The sequence below is a fragment of the Cavia porcellus genome, unplaced genomic scaffold (genome assembly GCF_034190915.1).
Source record: "Cavia porcellus strain 051 isolate PalLab524CR breed Dunkin Hartley unplaced genomic scaffold, mCavPor4.1 scaffold_32, whole genome shotgun sequence".
NCBI lineage: Eukaryota > Metazoa > Chordata > Mammalia > Rodentia > Caviidae > Cavia > Cavia porcellus.
Window position 1 is genome coordinate 27,302,469 of NW_026947515.1, and position 16,630 is coordinate 27,319,098.

At 54.9% G+C, this 16,630-nt stretch overlaps 1 protein-coding gene across 1 annotated transcript in view; it reads right to left on the bottom strand.

Moving 5' to 3' along the window:
- Dnah17 (dynein axonemal heavy chain 17) overlaps positions 1-16,630 on the bottom strand; it is a 116,825-nt gene that overhangs the window by 38,715 nt on the left and 61,480 nt on the right. Inside the window, exons 45-54 of the mRNA XM_003464779.4 lie at positions 14,288-14,570; positions 14,019-14,192; positions 13,658-13,865; positions 13,152-13,317; positions 11,455-11,557; positions 10,145-10,292; positions 9,695-9,786; positions 8,282-8,443; positions 7,498-7,662; positions 6,815-7,006 (exon numbers count right to left, since the gene is read on the bottom strand). Of these exons, the coding sequence (XP_003464827.2) occupies positions 6,815-7,006; positions 7,498-7,662; positions 8,282-8,443; positions 9,695-9,786; positions 10,145-10,292; positions 11,455-11,557; positions 13,152-13,317; positions 13,658-13,865; positions 14,019-14,192; positions 14,288-14,570 (1,693 nt within the window). The remainder of the gene's footprint in view (positions 1-6,814; positions 7,007-7,497; positions 7,663-8,281; positions 8,444-9,694; positions 9,787-10,144; positions 10,293-11,454; positions 11,558-13,151; positions 13,318-13,657; positions 13,866-14,018; positions 14,193-14,287; positions 14,571-16,630) is intronic.

Below are 16,630 nucleotides of genomic sequence, written 5' to 3' on the forward strand. Positions count from 1 at the left end.
ATGCCTCTCTAAGGTAGTTCAAGGCACCGCAGAACCATTTGTAGATTTTGTGGCTAGAATGCAAGATGCAGCAGAAAAGATTTTCCCTAGTAAGGAGACAGCTCTACCACTGGTCAAGCAACTGATTTTCGAACAATGTACTAAAGAATGCAGGGCAGCAATCGCACCACATAAGAACAAGGACTTAAACACCTGGATAAGAATTTGCAGGGAGATAGGGGGCCCCCTTTCCAACGCAGGTGTGGCCGCCCTGCTCGCAGCGGCTACCAATAACAAAATAAAGGCCAGAGAGAGGCCCCAAGGAGGCGCCTGCTTCACTTGCGGAAAGCTAGGGCATCTGAAGCGTGAGTGCCCCCAAAGGAATCGCTCCGGCGGATCCGTCCAAGGGGGAGGGGAGATTTGCAGGCGCTGCCGGAAAGGAGCTCACCGTGCTGAGGACTGTCGTTCCATCTTTGATAGTGACGGAAACCGCTTGAGTGGCAGACAGCTATCAGAGACAAAAAACGGCCAGAGGGGGCCCCTCCAAGGAGTGGGCCCCCGGACCCTGAGAATGTCCCCTCGAGACAGCCAAACCTCACAAGAGCCACGCTCGGCTCGGGAGGACTGGACCTCTGTGCCACCACCAGACTCATACTAACGCCTGAATTGGGTACCCAAATCGTAGAAACCCCATGTTGTGGACCGCTGCCTGAGGGGACAGTTGGACTGGTGTTGGGTAGAGCTTCAGCTGTCCTGCAAGGTCTCATTGTTGTCCCCGGAGTCATTGATTCTGACTACACAGGCCGCATAAAAATTCTGGTCCAATCCCCTAACGGAACTCTGGTCATTAACGAGGGAGATAAGATAGCGCAGCTTTTGTTGCTCCCCAGCCTTCACGGAAAATTCCCCTCTCAGCAGAGGATCAGGGGCGGTAGGGGACCAGGCGCGGGGTCGGGGATTTTCGAAGGGCTGCATTTGACACTTGACAAAAGACCCATGTTATCATTGAGAATAAATGGGAGAAAAATTACAGGGCTTTTGGACACTGGGGCCGATCGGTCTATCATCTCTAAGAAGGACTGGCCCTCTAGTTGGCCCACAAATACAGCAGACAACACACTTCAAGGGTTAGGGATGGTGACAGCTCCTCAGGTTAGCGCCATAACCCTGCCTTGGTGTGATGAGGAAGGCCACCAGGGTCATTTCCAGCCTTTTGTCCTACAACTGCCAGTGTCTCTGTGGGGGAGAGACATCCTTACCCAGATGGACGTCACCCTTACATCCAATTGTTCTCCTCAGGCCAAGGGCATGCTTAAGAATCAAGGGTATATCCCCGGCAAGGGCTTGGGCTCTGCCCTACAGGGCCAGACTTCCCCTGTACCTATGGAGAAGAAGGAAGGCAGACATGGCCTGGGTTTTTTCTAGGGGCCACTGAAGAAGTTCTCCTACCCACCCCGATTAAAATCACTTGGAAGTCCCCAAGTCCAGTTTGGGTACCTCAGTGGCTCCTGCCCAAGGAGAAGCTCTCAGCACTAACGGAAATAATAAAAACCCAGCTTCAAGCTGGACACTTAAAGCCGTCGACTTCCCCATGGAATACCCCCATTTTTGTCATCAGGAAGAAATCAGGCAGATGGAGGCTGCTCCATGATTTGAGAGCGATCAATGCGCAGATGCAACCCTTAGGGGCAGTTCAAAGGGGGCTTCCGGCACTCTCAGCGATCCCAAGACATTGGCCAGTCTATGTCATAGACCTTAAGGATTGTTTTTTCTCTATTCCCCTGCATCCGGAAGACACCCATCGATTTGCCTTCACCCTGCCCACGGTTAACCAGGAGAGCCCTGATCTCAGATACGAATGGGTGGTCCTACCTCAGGGTATGGCCAACAGTCCCTCTATGTGTCAAATCTATTTGGATTCCTTGCTGACCCCTATACGAAAAGCCTTCCCCAAGATTAGATGCGTTCATTATATGGATGACCTGCTTATCAGTGCAAAGGAAACAAAAATGTTAGAAGATATGTTAGGCCAACTGGTCAAGGCCCTGAGAAAGGCTAACTTGAACATTGCCCCTGACAAGATTCAAGGGGGAGAAGTGGTGACCTACTTGGGTGCCAAACTCTCCTCTACTCTGGTTTCTCCGCAGAAGGTAACCATCAGAACGGATAATCTCACCACTTTAAATGACATGCAGAAGTTATTAGGAGATATAAACTGGGTCAGACCTTACTTACATGTCTCCAATTCTGACTTAAAGCCTCTGTTTGATCTCTTGAAGGGGGACCCGGACATTGCCTCCCCCAGAGAGTTCACCCCAGAGGCCAGGGTTGCCTTAGAGAGGGTTGAAAAGGCCATAAGTAGAGCTACTTTACAGAGGATTGACCCAGGACAGCCTTTCGAAATCTGCTTGCTGCAGACCAGATGTCAGCCCACGGCGGTGATTTGGCAAAAGGGACCACTCCTGTGGGTGCACCCTAAGGTCTCACCTGCCAAGGTCATTGAACACTACCCGGAATCAGTTGCTTCTCTGGCATTGGAGGCGCACAGTAGAGCGATCCAACATCTTGGTTCCCCGCCTTATGCCATTCGGGTGCCCTATACTGCTTCTCAGATAAAGACCCTGACCGCCTGCCTGGATACTTGGACCATCTTGAGATGCGTGTTCCCCGGGGATATAGATAATCAATTTCCTAAGGACCCCATACTACAGTTTGTTACTCAACATCCGGTGATATTCCCAAAGATCACCGCCTCCGCACCTCTTGCTCATGCAACAACTATCTATACTGATGGGTCGAAAACCGGGATAGGGGCCTATGTAGTCTCAGGTAAGTCTCCGGTTACCATACAGATTGAACCAGATCAACCACAGGTGGTAGAGTTGTTGATTGTACAAACAGTTCTCCAAAAATTTTCAGAGGCCCTCAATATTGTTTCTGATTCGAAATACGTTGTTAATGCCCTACAGGTCCTGGAAACTGCGGGCCCAATCAAGCCAACCTCTAAAGTAACAAACTTGTTCTTATCTATCCAGGCATTGCTCACGAGTAGACACCATAAAGTGTTTATCACTCATATAAGAGCACATACGCACCTACCGGGGCCCATGGTGCAGAGCAATGCGGCCGCGGATGCGGCTACTCGCCCGCTATGGATTCTCAATATACTGTCCCCACTGGAACAAGCCCGTCAATTTCATGACAAATTTCATGTTAATGCCAGGACTCTTGCCAATACATTCCATATCCCCAGAGCAGATGCACGCGACATTGTGCGACTCTGTGGCTCATGTGACACCCATTCGCCTGTAGTGTCAGTCGGAGTTAACCCTAGGGGGTTGACCCCCGGCGACATTTGGCAGATGGATGTCACTCATGTGGCAGAGTTTGGTTCTCTAAAGTATGTTCATGTCTCCATAGACACCTGCTCTCATATAATCTTTGCGTCAGCGGAAACAGGGGAAAAGGTGTCTAATGTGATTAACCACTGCCTGGCAGCATGGGCAGCCTGGGGAAAACCCAGACATCTCAAAACAGACAATGGCCCAGCATACACTGGGAAATCTTTTGCAAAATTTTGTGAAACCATGCAAGTCCAGTTAAAACATGGAATCCCCTATAACCCACAAGGACAGGGCATCATTGAGAGAGCCCATAAAACCCTCAAAAACATCTTAACAAAACAAAAAGGGGGAATAGGCCACAGCCTGACCCCAAAAGCAAGACTATCCATGGCACTGTTTACATATAATTTTTTGAATCAAAACTGCAATGATCGCTCCCCGGCGATGGAGCATTGTAGCCCTTCTCCCGCCAACAAAGGATGGGTAAAGTGGAAGGATGTCCTAACGGGACAGTGGATGGGCCCGGATCCAGTGGTCAGCTGGAACCGAGGCGCGGTTTGTGTGTCCCCACAGGAAAAGGAACCACTGTGGGTACCAGAGCGATTGATAAGAAAGACTCCAAGCCCCACAAAGGAAGAAAAAGGAGAAGGGGACCATAATGCTAAGGACCAACTTGACAACGCAGAAGGAGAACAATGACACCCTAGCCAAGGCACCGAACCACCTACTGCTGGGTGTGGTAATGTATACTCTGGTATTCCTCTTTGGGGTCTGCCTGGGACGGAGCGCCTTCTTGTTTGCTCATGCACCGCGCCCTGTCAACTGGCATAAAATATGCCTGGCGGTACTACTGCTGATTAACGGTGCTTATGCTGAAATAGTATGGGGGGCTACATCCCCCAGCCCTGTCCATTGTTTCAGTTACATCTCCAACCCTCCCGCAAACCTATGCCCACAACTGTACAGCTAGATTGCCATGCCTTCCTGATGCCCCGATTACTTCCCATGAGTTCAATATCACTGTGCCCCTCTCTAATGATATGGTGGTTTTCTCCACCTTTAAGCCCCCAAATGCTTCCTCGCTGCCCAACTGGATCATGTTTACTGAGGAAAGCATCAGTTGGGGACCGAGAAAGACAGGTGCCTCTGGATGGCATCCTTTTTCCCCGAGGAGATGAGTGATGGAGTCAATGACGGGTAAGGCGGGAGGGGCTCTCCCGACCAACCTAAGACAGACCCCACTCTATTAGGGTCCTCTCATGGAGCTAAGTTGTTGGCATTGAGATGCGAGACCAAGGGTACTGCAGTGCCACCCGCCCCAAAGCTGGGGGGAAGGCAGGAATGAATGTCTATATGCATCCAGGTTCGGTTCACAAAAGCCTGGCCCTGCGAAAAAATGAACCACTCACCTCAAGCATGGTCCTAGCGCGAGGATATGCATCGAAATGAGGTGATGCACAGCGGGGTATAGACCTCTACATTCTCTCATGCCGTGGCCTACAAAGTAGGCCCACTCCCAGGTATCTAACAACATCATACCTTGGAGGGACCCTTAGATCCACCGCCTTTAATAAAGAAAAAAGGGGGAGATGTCGGGAGCCGAGCCAGAGGACCTGCCTAAGCAGATGAGGCCTGTAGGAAAGAGCGAAGCCTTCAGTAGATTACCCCTCCCATCGAATGATGCCAAGATGGCGCCCGTTTCCTACTTCCGTATTCTTACCCTCAGCTTCTGCCTAGTTACAGCTGATGTCCCCCAATCAGACTTTGCCACGCCTTGTTACCCTATAGGACAGGACTATAGATATAAGGACAGAGCAGGAGGTAGAGAGGAAGAGAAGACACGCAGACCATAGAGAGTGGAGGACTACGCGGGGTTACTCAACAGAGAGAGCCCCACTGGAGAGTCCGATCAGGGAGGAACGTTCCGGGGACAACCTGTGTGGAGAGTCAATAAACGCGACCTCTGTCTCTGCATTCTGGTGTGTCGTGTGAGTCAGTTCCCCTGCCGGTCGGGGGTTCAGAGGCCGCGCGGCGCACCCGGGTGTGCATGGGCTGATGTATTTTAGACAGCAGATCGAAGAGCTGCTGTGGGGATGCCCACAGTGAGGGACCACTAAGACTAGCCCAGGACTGGCCCTAACCCGAGGAACTGGCGTTCAGGTAGGGTGGGGGTGGGGGGAGAGCAAGGAGTGACATAAAGCAATAATACAGCATAGAAAAGAGACCAGGAACTCCGCAGAGAAAATGCAGACAAACCTAACAGTTCCAGGCAGGAGACCCAAACACCATGTAAGAGGGTATGGGGACATCAGCATGGCCCAACCCCACAAGTGACTGACCAAGTGACCCGCCCGACCTTCAGGTCGATGCAATTCCCGCAGAGAGCGGGAAGCCCTATCTCAAGAGGCCCTTTCCCTTCATGCTACGATTTAAAAATAGAGTCAGCCCTTTACGTAAAGAGTTGAGGCCACCGGAAAGTGGAGGACAATGGAGGAGGAGCTGGAGGCTTGCCCGGCTGTGGCCCGCTGGCCCCAGCACAACCTGCTGTCCTCACCAGCCTGCTGGCTGACCTCCCCTCAGCCCAGCACTCCCAGGTCCAGAGTGCTGACCGACCAGCATCCACATCTGCCCAGCACGACTGCAGGGGGCCCGAGTGCTGGGGGAGGCTTCCCGGGTCTGGCATGGCCCAGCCCCACAGGGACAGCCCAAGACGGATGTGGAGAGGCCGAGGCATGACCGTCTAGTGTGGCCGGATCAATTTCAGGCCTCTTCCCCAGCACTCTGACGCTCGCTCCGGACTAATAGTGTTTCACTCGCTCCCCGCTCCTTGGGAGGGTGGATTTTCGGGAAGGAGAAATCAATAGAAAGCCCGAGCAGCACGCCTCAGGCATGGGAGACCAATTTCCACTAATGTTTAATTAATTCCAGATGCAGTCGTCAGAAGCTCAGGCTTGTGGTGAGACGCCTAGGGATGGTGCTGAACTCTTTAATCTGCAGAATGGGGACAATTTAGACATCCAGGGACCCAGGGGACCCCTGCGGACTTCAGAGGCAGCCACTGGGTAAGCAAGAGGCCCTCTTCCCTCTCATCACAGGAGCGGAGGCACCAGCCGGCTGTACCTGGCCTTTCCTCCCCTCCCCGCCTCCCCCTTCTCCCCCCCCCCCATCACTCTCTTTTTTTCTCTCCTCTCATGGTTTTTCTTTGTGGCATTGGGCTTGCACCAAGGGAGAATCAAGCTACATCCTTGTGCTTTTGAGACACAGTCTCACCAAATTGCCCAGGCTGGCCTCAAAAGTACCATCCTCCTGCCTCAGCCTCCCAAGTCACTGGGATTACAAACTGCATCACCACATCCAGCCTGGCCTTGTTTGTAAACCACAGATGCTTTGGGAGGGGACTGTGGCAATGGTCCTTGTGCTGGCTCCGTTTGGGGAAGAGCATGGTGTGCGTTTTCTCGTCCATTCCCGTAGGACACCGCCTGCCCCCTCACCTTGAGGTCCGGAATCCCATAGCCCTTCTTGAGGGTGATCTGAAACACCTCCAGGGCGCTGATGTACGCGGCCAGCCGCGAGAGGCTCTGCTTGCCGCTGCCCCCCACGCCCACCAGCAGGGCATTTCCGCGGGGGGACTCCAGGATGCGATTGATCCTGCAGACATGAGCCACCGCATCTTCAAACAGCACCTGCGGGGGCCAGGGTCCACAGGGTCAGCCTCAAGGACAGCGGAGGCTCCTGCCTGTCTTCGGCAGAGCCCTGCATAGCTGGACGCTTGCTGGGAGTCACAGGCCTTTGGGGTAACATCTGGGTGGTTAGGGTCATCCCTGCTTCACCTTGGCTTTTGTTTCTGCCATTACAGTTACCCTCGGCCCACTACTGCCTGATCCTACACACGGAAAGTTCCAGACATGGTCATTTCATGAAGTTTAAGTAGCTTGTTTGTGCCACAGTATTGCAGTTGTCCCCTGGATGATCAGTGATTGCCGTGGATCTCCCACTGGGCCTCATTTATAAATCATAATTATCACTGGAGTGGCTGCGCAGGGTTCAGTGCTGGCTGGGGTTCTGGGCTCCCCCGGGGTCTTAGGATGCATCCCCCACAGATGACGGTGGATGACAACAGGAGGGAGAGTCAAGCTCAGGGCTTGTGCCCGAGTGTTTCTGTCCTGCTACTCACCAAGTTCATGACGGCATTCACTTCATTGTAACTATCCAGGACGTCCACCAGGAGCTTGTTGAGGTGAGCCACATCGGTGACGGAGAAGTACTTGGGATCGCCGATGCCTTGAGCAAAGTGGCAGAAGATATTTGGCCTGGCGAACAACAGTTCCTCACCAAGTTCCTAGAAATACATAAGATGCTTCCAGCTTCTGTTGCATAGACACAGGTACTTCACAGGGGCCCCAACGTGGCTGAGGATACAAGGCCAGGTCTCACACGATAGCTGCTGTCAACCCCACAAACCGCGGGGCCAAAATCCCTGGTGGTTTGATCACCCCCATCCCGACTCCGATTCATTCCATGTTGGGGTGGTCCAAAGAAAGGACTGTTAGCAGGACACCCTGTCAGGCACACAGAACAGGGAGGGAGGGACCTTTCCCCCCAGGTGCACAGAGGACGGTCATCACACCCGAGCGGCCAGTTCCTTTTGAGTGGTGGCCCATCCCTGTAATCCCAGCTCTTGAGAGGCTGAGGCAGGAGGAATTCAAGGCCACCTGGGCTATACAGTGAGTTTCAAGGCCAGTTTGAACTATACATCGAGACCTTTCTCAAGAAACAAAAACAATTCCTTCGCCTCGGGATCCCTGATGGGATGATCCAGTCACTGTCTGGGACTTGAGGCACATTTGCCCGTCCTGGCCACAGGCTTCTCTGAGAGGGTGGCAGCCACTGCGGGCTCTGGCCTGGTGCCCTCTTGGAGCTCTGTGGGACCGGCAGAGAGACCCCGCATCCTGACTCACGTCAAAGAACTTCTTGGTGGAGGCCATGGTGACCCTGCGCAAGGCGTCCTGGTCCCTCTCGTCGACCATTTTGTCACTATACACGCGTTCGGCTTCGTGCAGCCAGAGGCGCACAAGGTCCAGTGGGGTTTTCAGAAGCTCTGCGGTGGAGAATAAGAGTCCCTGCCCCCACACAGGACAGTCAGGGTCTTCAGGCTTGTCACAAAGGCAGGCCAGCGTGTGTGCACTGTGTGTGGAAGCCATGCTAAACTAGCAGCACTGTCTCCTCAGGTCAGAGAAGCCTCTCACAGCTAAGCTCACGCCCACCTGGAGGCTGGAGGTGTGTCTGTGTGCTGAGACTGAGGAGTTTCCCAAAAAGCAGTGCTCCTGTCCTCTAAGGGGGAGCTCGCTGGAGAAGGGACAGGGCAGATGGTCGGAGGCCCCAAAGCGGAGGGCCGCCAGCTGGGACTCTGCAGGAAACGTGTCAGGATTTGGGCCTGGCTTGGCCTCACCAAGTGCTTGTGGATGGTTTGGGCCTGGAGACCCAGCCAGGCAGCCAGACAGCAGGTGTGGGGATGCACAGAGACCTCCCCGAGCTTCAGACTCCTGTTCCACACTGGGGAGATGAGCACCCACTTCGTGTGTGGTTTGGAGGACAGAAGTGTAAGTGGCCGGATCTGATGCCTGACCCCCTCAAGCCAAGCAGTCAATGAATGGCAAGAGCTGAGTGTGGTGGTTCTAGGCCTGGAACCCCAGCTACTTAGGGAGCTGTGGCAGGAGTGTCCCAAGGATGAAGCCGGCCATGTTATGTGGTGAGGTGAGACTGTCCGGTGGCTCAGATCGAGAATGTGCCCCAGAGCCTCACGCCTGCAGAGGTGGGCTCTGGAAGGTGGCTGGGCCATGGAGGTGCTGTACTCACCTGTGAATTCTTCCAAGGAGGTCAGAGCTACACGGGCTGTTAGGAGCTGGTCACTGGGTCATGACGGGGAGTGTGCCCCTGCCTGCCTTCTCCTCCCTTAGCTGTCTGCTTGCTGGTCACCAGCCCTTCCACCATGCCCTCCTGCCTGGAAGCCAGCTGGCCATGCACGGAATCTTCTAAAAACTGTAACCGAACTAAACCCCTTCTCCTTTCAGCTCGAGTACTAGCTATTGTGTCCCAGTAAGGAGGAAAGAGCCTAAGCCACTGTCTCAAAAGAAAAACAAAGAGCAGCTGGGGCCATAGCTCCACAGACTGCGGCTTCCATTCTGAGTACTGCAACAAGATAACCACGAGGAAGAGGATGAAGAGAGGAGGAGGGGGGACATGGTGACCACCACTACCACCGACTCCCACTGGCTCTGCCTTCTCTCCTGAGAGAGACAGAGGAGGAGCGCCACGGCGAGCGCCAGGGGCGAGCCCACATGGAGCGTGACAGAAAGCCAGAAGACTAGTACCTGAAAAATGTTGGAGAGGTCCCGGAGGTTGAAGACATAATGAAACTTAATGGCCGTGGGAAGAAAGGTGGTTGCGACTTTCTGATGCAAAGCTGTTATAGGGAGAGAACACACACACACACACACACATTGATTGCCAGGTACTCTTAATGGCCTCCGGAAGTGCAGAGTTTAAAGTTTCTAAGGCAAATGGACTCTGAAACGGTGACAATTTAAGTAGGAAATCTGTGCAGCTCTCCGAGGCAGGAGGAGGCTCGCTGCGGCCCTGTAAATCATGCCCCCCACCCCAGCCATTGTACTGCACATATCTGCTGTGGAAACATAGCATCATTTAAGAAATATTGATTTCAAAGTATAAATAAAATATTTACCAGGGGAAAATACGCAGAAGCATCCGCCCTGAAAGCAGCAAGTTTTACCACCAGGCGGGGGAGGAGGCAGCCAGCTTACCCAGGGCGGAGGCCACCAGCTGGTGGCTCATTTTCTGGATCACCGTGGGGACCGAGCGGTAGGCCAGGTGCTGGGACAGGATGGTGCTGTAGATGGTCGTGAGGGCCTCCTGGCCAGGAAAGCTCACGGCAAACACACAGAAGTGGCGCTGTCCGGACAAACACGCTGGTCAGGAGGCGGTGGGGGGCAGCTGGAGGCTGGGCAGAGTGACCCCATCCTTCCCATGTCACACATTTGGGGTGCAGCTGGGGTGAATGGTTTTCCTCTTTTCACTAAGACGGCGTTAGGCCCCAAAGGAGTATGAGACAGCCAGACTCTCTTCGGACTGTCTGGGAGGATGTGGAAGCCTGTGTCACCCTGCGTGCTTTGATAGTTTAGCAGTGAGGCCTGGGGTGGGGGTGTTTGCAGATTTAACCCAGGGTGTCTCCGCACAACATCTGGGACCCCCTCACAATGTGTGCTTGAAAGACACAGTGAACATCTAAATGACAAAAACACGTGTCAATGTAAAAGTCGTGCTGCCATTGGTCCCCCGCCCATGAACCTGCCCCTGCTCTGAACACACATGTCCTGTCCTTCCTGCCACTTTCTACGTCCTCTTTCATGAGTGCCTTTAGTTGAGCCACGGTGGCTGGCTCGATGTTTGGAATCTGTTTGAAACATTTCCTGGCTGGATGTGGAGTCCTGTATGCCTGTAATCCAGCACTCAGGAGGCCGAGACAGGAGGATCTCGGTGAGTTCAAGACCAGCCTAAAGTGCATAGCAAGGCCTTGTCTCTAAGTAAACAAGCAAGTAAGAAAATACATAAATAAAACAATTGCACAGTCTTTTTGACTTTGGGGAACAGCCAGAAGTCGCCTGTCCTTTTGTGGGCTAGCCCTCGGCAGCAGTGTTCACCATGTTATTGATCGCAGCTCATAAAAACATTCATGGAACAGGACTTCCAGAACGGCTTTCAAAAGTGGCAAGAACCATGTTCCAGGTGAGTGTGTGTGTGCGTGTGTGGCGATGTGTCTTTTGCTGTCATAGCTTTTAAAACTTTAAATACTGTATATTTTAATCATCTCAGGAATACTAAAAAGCATTGGTGGCATGTCTGCAATCTGGATTTAACTGGGAGTCTGCATTTTTCTTTGCTAAGCCTGGCGGCCCTGTAGTACAGGGAGGGCCAGCTGGACTCACCCTTCCTGGCTGCCTCCGTTTCCTGACATGTCTCCGAAGACCGGGAGAGCCCCAGAGAATGTCAGCCCGCAGGCCTCGCACCCAAACCTATGCTTCTGCTGTAGCTGGCCGGGGAGGAAGGTGCTCACCTGCAGCCTGGGGTCGATGGTGAAGGAGCCGGCTGTGGGATTCATGCAGGCTACATACTGACAGTTGTGAATGTCCTTCAGCGTCAGCTTCTGCCGGTCGTACCTGCAGCGGGCAGGGACGGGGGCTGTCACCAGTGCACTATGGCCTGAGGAGCTGTCCCTCCCTCCCTGTCCCTCAGGATGCCAGGCGCGTGACACTCGAGAATCAAAGTTTGCACCCGGGAGGCAGGAGCGTGCATGGAAGGCAGGCCCGGGTCACTCTCCAGCTCTCACTGAGCGGTGTCAGGAATAGGGTGAGCCTGGAAACCCCTCTGTGCCCTCATACCCTCCCCGGGCCACCGGGCCACCATAAGCACCTATGGCTGGTGCTGCAAAAGATGCTCCGAGGAGCACCAAAACGGAAGCATGTATGCTGACTGCCCTGTGATCCTTCTGGTTCCTGATGGCTCTTAGATGGGGTGAGCGCTCTCCTTGCCTTTAGGGTGCTGGTCAGACCTCCAGGGCACTGCCCTGATGCAAGAGCCCCTTTAGTGAAACCCCCTGCCCAGCACAATTAACATGCACTAATATTTATAATAAAGAAGGCAAATAAATACACAAGCTATTTTGGGGATTTCTGACCTAAGGTACTGTTCATTTCTAATGTGGTCACAAATTCAGGAACCTTCCCTCAATTCAAAGTGAATATTGTGCTTCACGTAAGGATAAGCAGCGAGCGAGCTGTGCCTCTTCCCGAACTCTGATCCCAGCACGCTCCTTTCCCTCGTGTGTTCCAGGGGTCAGTCCACTGTCGGCCCTGCACGCTGCAGGTTTCTCCTGTCCTAGAACTGCGTAAAATTTGTGTGGGCTGTTTCTTGTCAAACAAAATCCCTTAACTCAGATATGGAGCACAGTTCTCCACTTTTGGCCTATGCGACTTTGGCTTTTGGAAGTTTGGTCTGAGAAGCCTCACTGAGAAGGCCATTCCCTCTGTGAACCCACACTCAGCCCGGTGTGTGCAGGCCAGGCGCATCCAGGCTGGTGTCACACCGTTCGGTTCCCTCGTTCTCCATCCCACACGTTTTCCACACAGCCTTTCCCTGGCTTTTCCCATGGGGCGTGTCTCCCCCGAAGGCCCAGGGCCACCTGCACCTGCTGTGGCTGGAGCTTAGCCACCCAGGATGCTTAGCAGGGAGACAGACACAGACGTCCAGGTTTGAACCTGAGGTAGAGTGTGTGGGCCTGAGTGGCCACTCTGAGGCTCAACCTGGGTAGGGGATGCTTTTCTGGGGAGTCTGGGAAGAACTGGGGAGCTGATCCCCTAGCACTTCTTCCAGAGTGGTCCTCCTTGTCCTCTTCAGTGTAGGATCACCTGGAGGGAACCTGTCCGTGCCCCTCACTGGGGGCTCTTGGCCAAGGCCATCGGTGTTTGTGGAATGAGATGACCTCTGCCGGCCTACCCTGCCCTGCGGCCTCCCCGGCAGCCTTATGGCCCTGCCCCCCCTCAGGCCCCCCCCAACCTTCCCAGTTCCTCTGCCCTGCGCCACGCCCACCCCTGCTCCTTGCCCCCACCTCCATAGTGCCCTGCTTTGCCCTGGCCACACCTAGGACCCTGAAGCTCCAAGCTGCAGCCCCTCAGCCCCATCCAGGCCCCCTCCCAAATCCTGCCCCAAACCCCAAGGCCTGGCTCCTGGCCCCACCCCTGTGGCCAGCCTCACCAGTGCCCGTGGTCCATGTGTTGCCGGATGAGGGTGTGTGGGGCCACCGTCCCGTACTTGTCCACCTCGGGCATGTTCATGTCGTCAATGAAGTAGATCAGCTTCTTGGTGCCTGGTGGCCCATAGTTCCTCCCAGATTTTTTCTCCAGTGGCTTCTCAAGCACCCCTGAGAGCACATAGCGTCAGCTACAGCCCAGTAGGGGGGACCTGCTGGGTGGCAGTGGGTTCCAGGAGCTGCCCTCCCTCCACCCTCCAGGAAAGGAGGTTGGGGGTGGTCTCAGGTGCACTGAACGCCTTCCCTGGTGGAGGCCTTTGGGAGATGCAGGAGTGAGGTGGGGGAGCAGGCAGGGGTCCACCCTGCTCTGGAATACAGAGATGATCAGAGGCTACTGCGGCAGGAAGCTTGGGGTTGTTCCACTCCTCTAGCTGTGGGATGCTACGGGGGTGCAGCTGGGCACTCGGGGGGCCACCCCCCCGGGAGGGATGGAGTGCTGAGCCTGCCTCACCCTGCAGCATGGCAGAGGTGGTGTAGAAGTTGAAGGGCACTGCCTGTACCAGGTAGTCGTCCGTGCCCAGGCTCTCTAGCTTGTCCCCCATCAGCACCGACTTGCCAGAGCCTGCGTTCCCCACCAGCATCACGGGCCACGACTTCCCCATGAGCAGGTCCATGAAGTATCGGAGACGCGTGGTCTCCGTGGTGTGGACCAGAGAGGCCTGCAGTGGAGGCAGAACGGGGTGAGTCTCAGACACCCTACCTGAGATTGGCCTGCGGGTCACAGCAGTCTCTGAACCTACACACTGGTCTCACCGCTGAGCACGGCCTGCGTGGGTCAGCCCCGCCCTTGGCCACCGCGTGGGCACGGTTACCTGGAGGGGAACGTCAGGGTCCAGCTCAAAGTGGGGCACTTTGTCTGTCCAGGGCAGGAACTTCTTGGAGTCAGGGTCGATGTAGTAGTCAAACACCGTCCCCTGGGAGGGGAACTTGATGGTTTTAAACTCATTGATCCACCATTTGCTGAACTCAACTCGATAATCTATCAGCTGTCAGAATAACAAAGCAGGGAAGGGTCCGGATGAGTGACGGGAACACCAGGGGGCCAACCTGGTCTCCGGGAGCTGGGCCCTTGGGGCCTCACCTGGTCCTGGAACATGGCGCCACCAAAGGCCCAGAAGCAGGCGAACACGAAGTAGAGCTCGTAGAGCTCCTTGGGGGAGTCAGGTGGGGTGCTCTTCTCCGTGAGCAGGCACTCCAGCAGGTACAGGATCGTCTGGATGAGCGTGATCTCGGGCACCGGCGTGATTCTCTTGAACCCGAAGCGCAGCTTGTCTAGGCAGGTAGGCAGGTACTTGTCGAACAAGATGGTCAAGTTGGCCTTCTCAGACTGCACCTTGCGCCTCTCGATCCAGCTGCTCACCACCCTGGGGAGGACAGCAGCGCTGCCGTGGGTCCAGCCAGCAGCACTCCCCTTCAAAGTGCCTCTCCACCCTTCACCCGGGCTGGGCTGTGTGACACTGGCGGGGGCCGTGGGGCAGGGATGGAACTCAGGCTGGCTGCTCCTGCGGGGCAGTGGGCCCCAGCAAGAAGACCAGCAGGGCCAGCTGAGGATGCTGGGGTAGTGCGGTCAGGGCCTTCTCTGAGTTGGTAGCTGTGGAGATGCTGTATGCCCAGAGCTGGGAGCCATTCTTTTTGGGAGGGGGTACCAGCGATCAAACTCACAACCTCATCGACCTCATACTTGCCAGGCAGGCGCTTATGCCACTGAGTTAAACCCCCAGCTAGTGGGAGCCATTTCTGCTACCATCTGGAAAACATCTGCCTCTCAGTGAAGCTGATACTAAGGGCTGGGTGATGGGAGGAGAGGACAAACTTCTCATGACATCATCAAGAAGGAAGGAAGGGAAAGGAGAGATAGGAAGAGAGGAGAGGAGAGGAGAGGGGAGGGGAGGGGAGGGCAGGGCAGGGGAGGACAGGGGAGGGGAGGGGAGGAGAGGGCAGGGGAGGAGAGGGAAGGAGAGGGGAGGGGAACAGAGGAGAGGAGCAGGGATCTCTACAGCATTTGCACTCCTGGACCCAGCCATGCCTCAGCTCCCCTCAGCGACTTGGGGTGCTTTAGTTTGAGCTGGAGCTGCCATTTCCCTGGAAAAGCCTAGAGCTGTTCAGTGCAGGACCCTGAGGACCCACATAGACTCCCCCTACCCAGCAGTGAGGGTTAGGGGTGCCCTGAGCTCGCATGGGCCGAACCAGCCTGGGCAAGTTACCCAGCAGCTCTGGGTCCTGATTCCTCATCTGTAAGCAGGGGTGACACACACATTACCCCCATTCCAAAGAACTGCACAGCTGATCTTTTTAAGGGAGCCCCATCCACGCTAAGTGCCGAATGCATGTCTGCTAAAAGCGTAAATAGCCTGGGCTCCCTCGAGGGCCAGTGAGCTCAGCGGGGCGTCATTTCCAGGATGCCCAAGGTGTAAGCAGGAAGCTCATGTTACCAGACACAGCAAGGCTGCCGCCCTGCAGTCCTTACCACCTGCCCGCTCTGCGGGGAGAGTACATTCCTGTTCCCGATGCCCTGTGTCTTCCTGTCCTGTGGAGCTGGGAAGCTCTGCACAGTCTGACCGAATCTCCCACAGAGCACGTGGCCCTGTGCCCGTGTGGGGAACCGTTGAGCTCCCAGTCAGGGCTGCTCCTGCTGATTTGAGGGTGTCCCTCTTGCTTTGTGTGTGTGTGTGTGTGTGTGTGTGTGTGTGTGTGTGTGTGTGCTGGGCATTGAACCCAGGATCATTTTATGTCCTAAATTTTTTCTTCTGAAATTTTAAGACAGCACCGGTGTCACTAAGTTATTAAGTTGCATTGGCTGGGCTCAAACTTGTGCTCCTCTTGCCTCAGCCTCCCAGAGCGCTGGGATTATAGGCATGCACCCTTGGGCCCAGCTTATGCCACTTTTTAATGTTGCCTTGGTGGGTAGCACTTACTGTGTGCCAGGGTGCATGTTGGTTTCCACTTGCAGCACAGCCAGGAGAGATGCACATGCATGAGCTCAGGTCCACCCTCCCAGGCACCCCCTGCCTGGCCCCACAAACAGCCGCGACACACCGGCCCTGGGGCCCACGGCTCGGTAGTCAGGTCAGCTTCTGCCCAGGATCAGCTGCCCCCTCTGAAGCTGCCCTGTCCGGGCCTGTACCGACCTCCCAGCCATTTCCCTCCTCTCATGCCACAGCTGAGTGCTCATGTGCTGCCTCTGGGTCAGTGCCCTGAGGATGTCCAGTCCCTGGCTCTGCCCATTGTGGCTTTCTCTTCCCTGCTCTCCTGGCTGGGCCCTGCATGCCCCACAGTCCTGTCATCTTACTGTCCACTGCATCTCAGGAGCTTCCAGTAAGGTCTTGTTTTTGTCCCCTTTCCATGGCTTCTGCCACCCTGAAGTCTCAAAGGTACTCATGGGCAGAAGAGTGGCCCAGCCAAAAGCTTCCTTTTGGAACCTTAG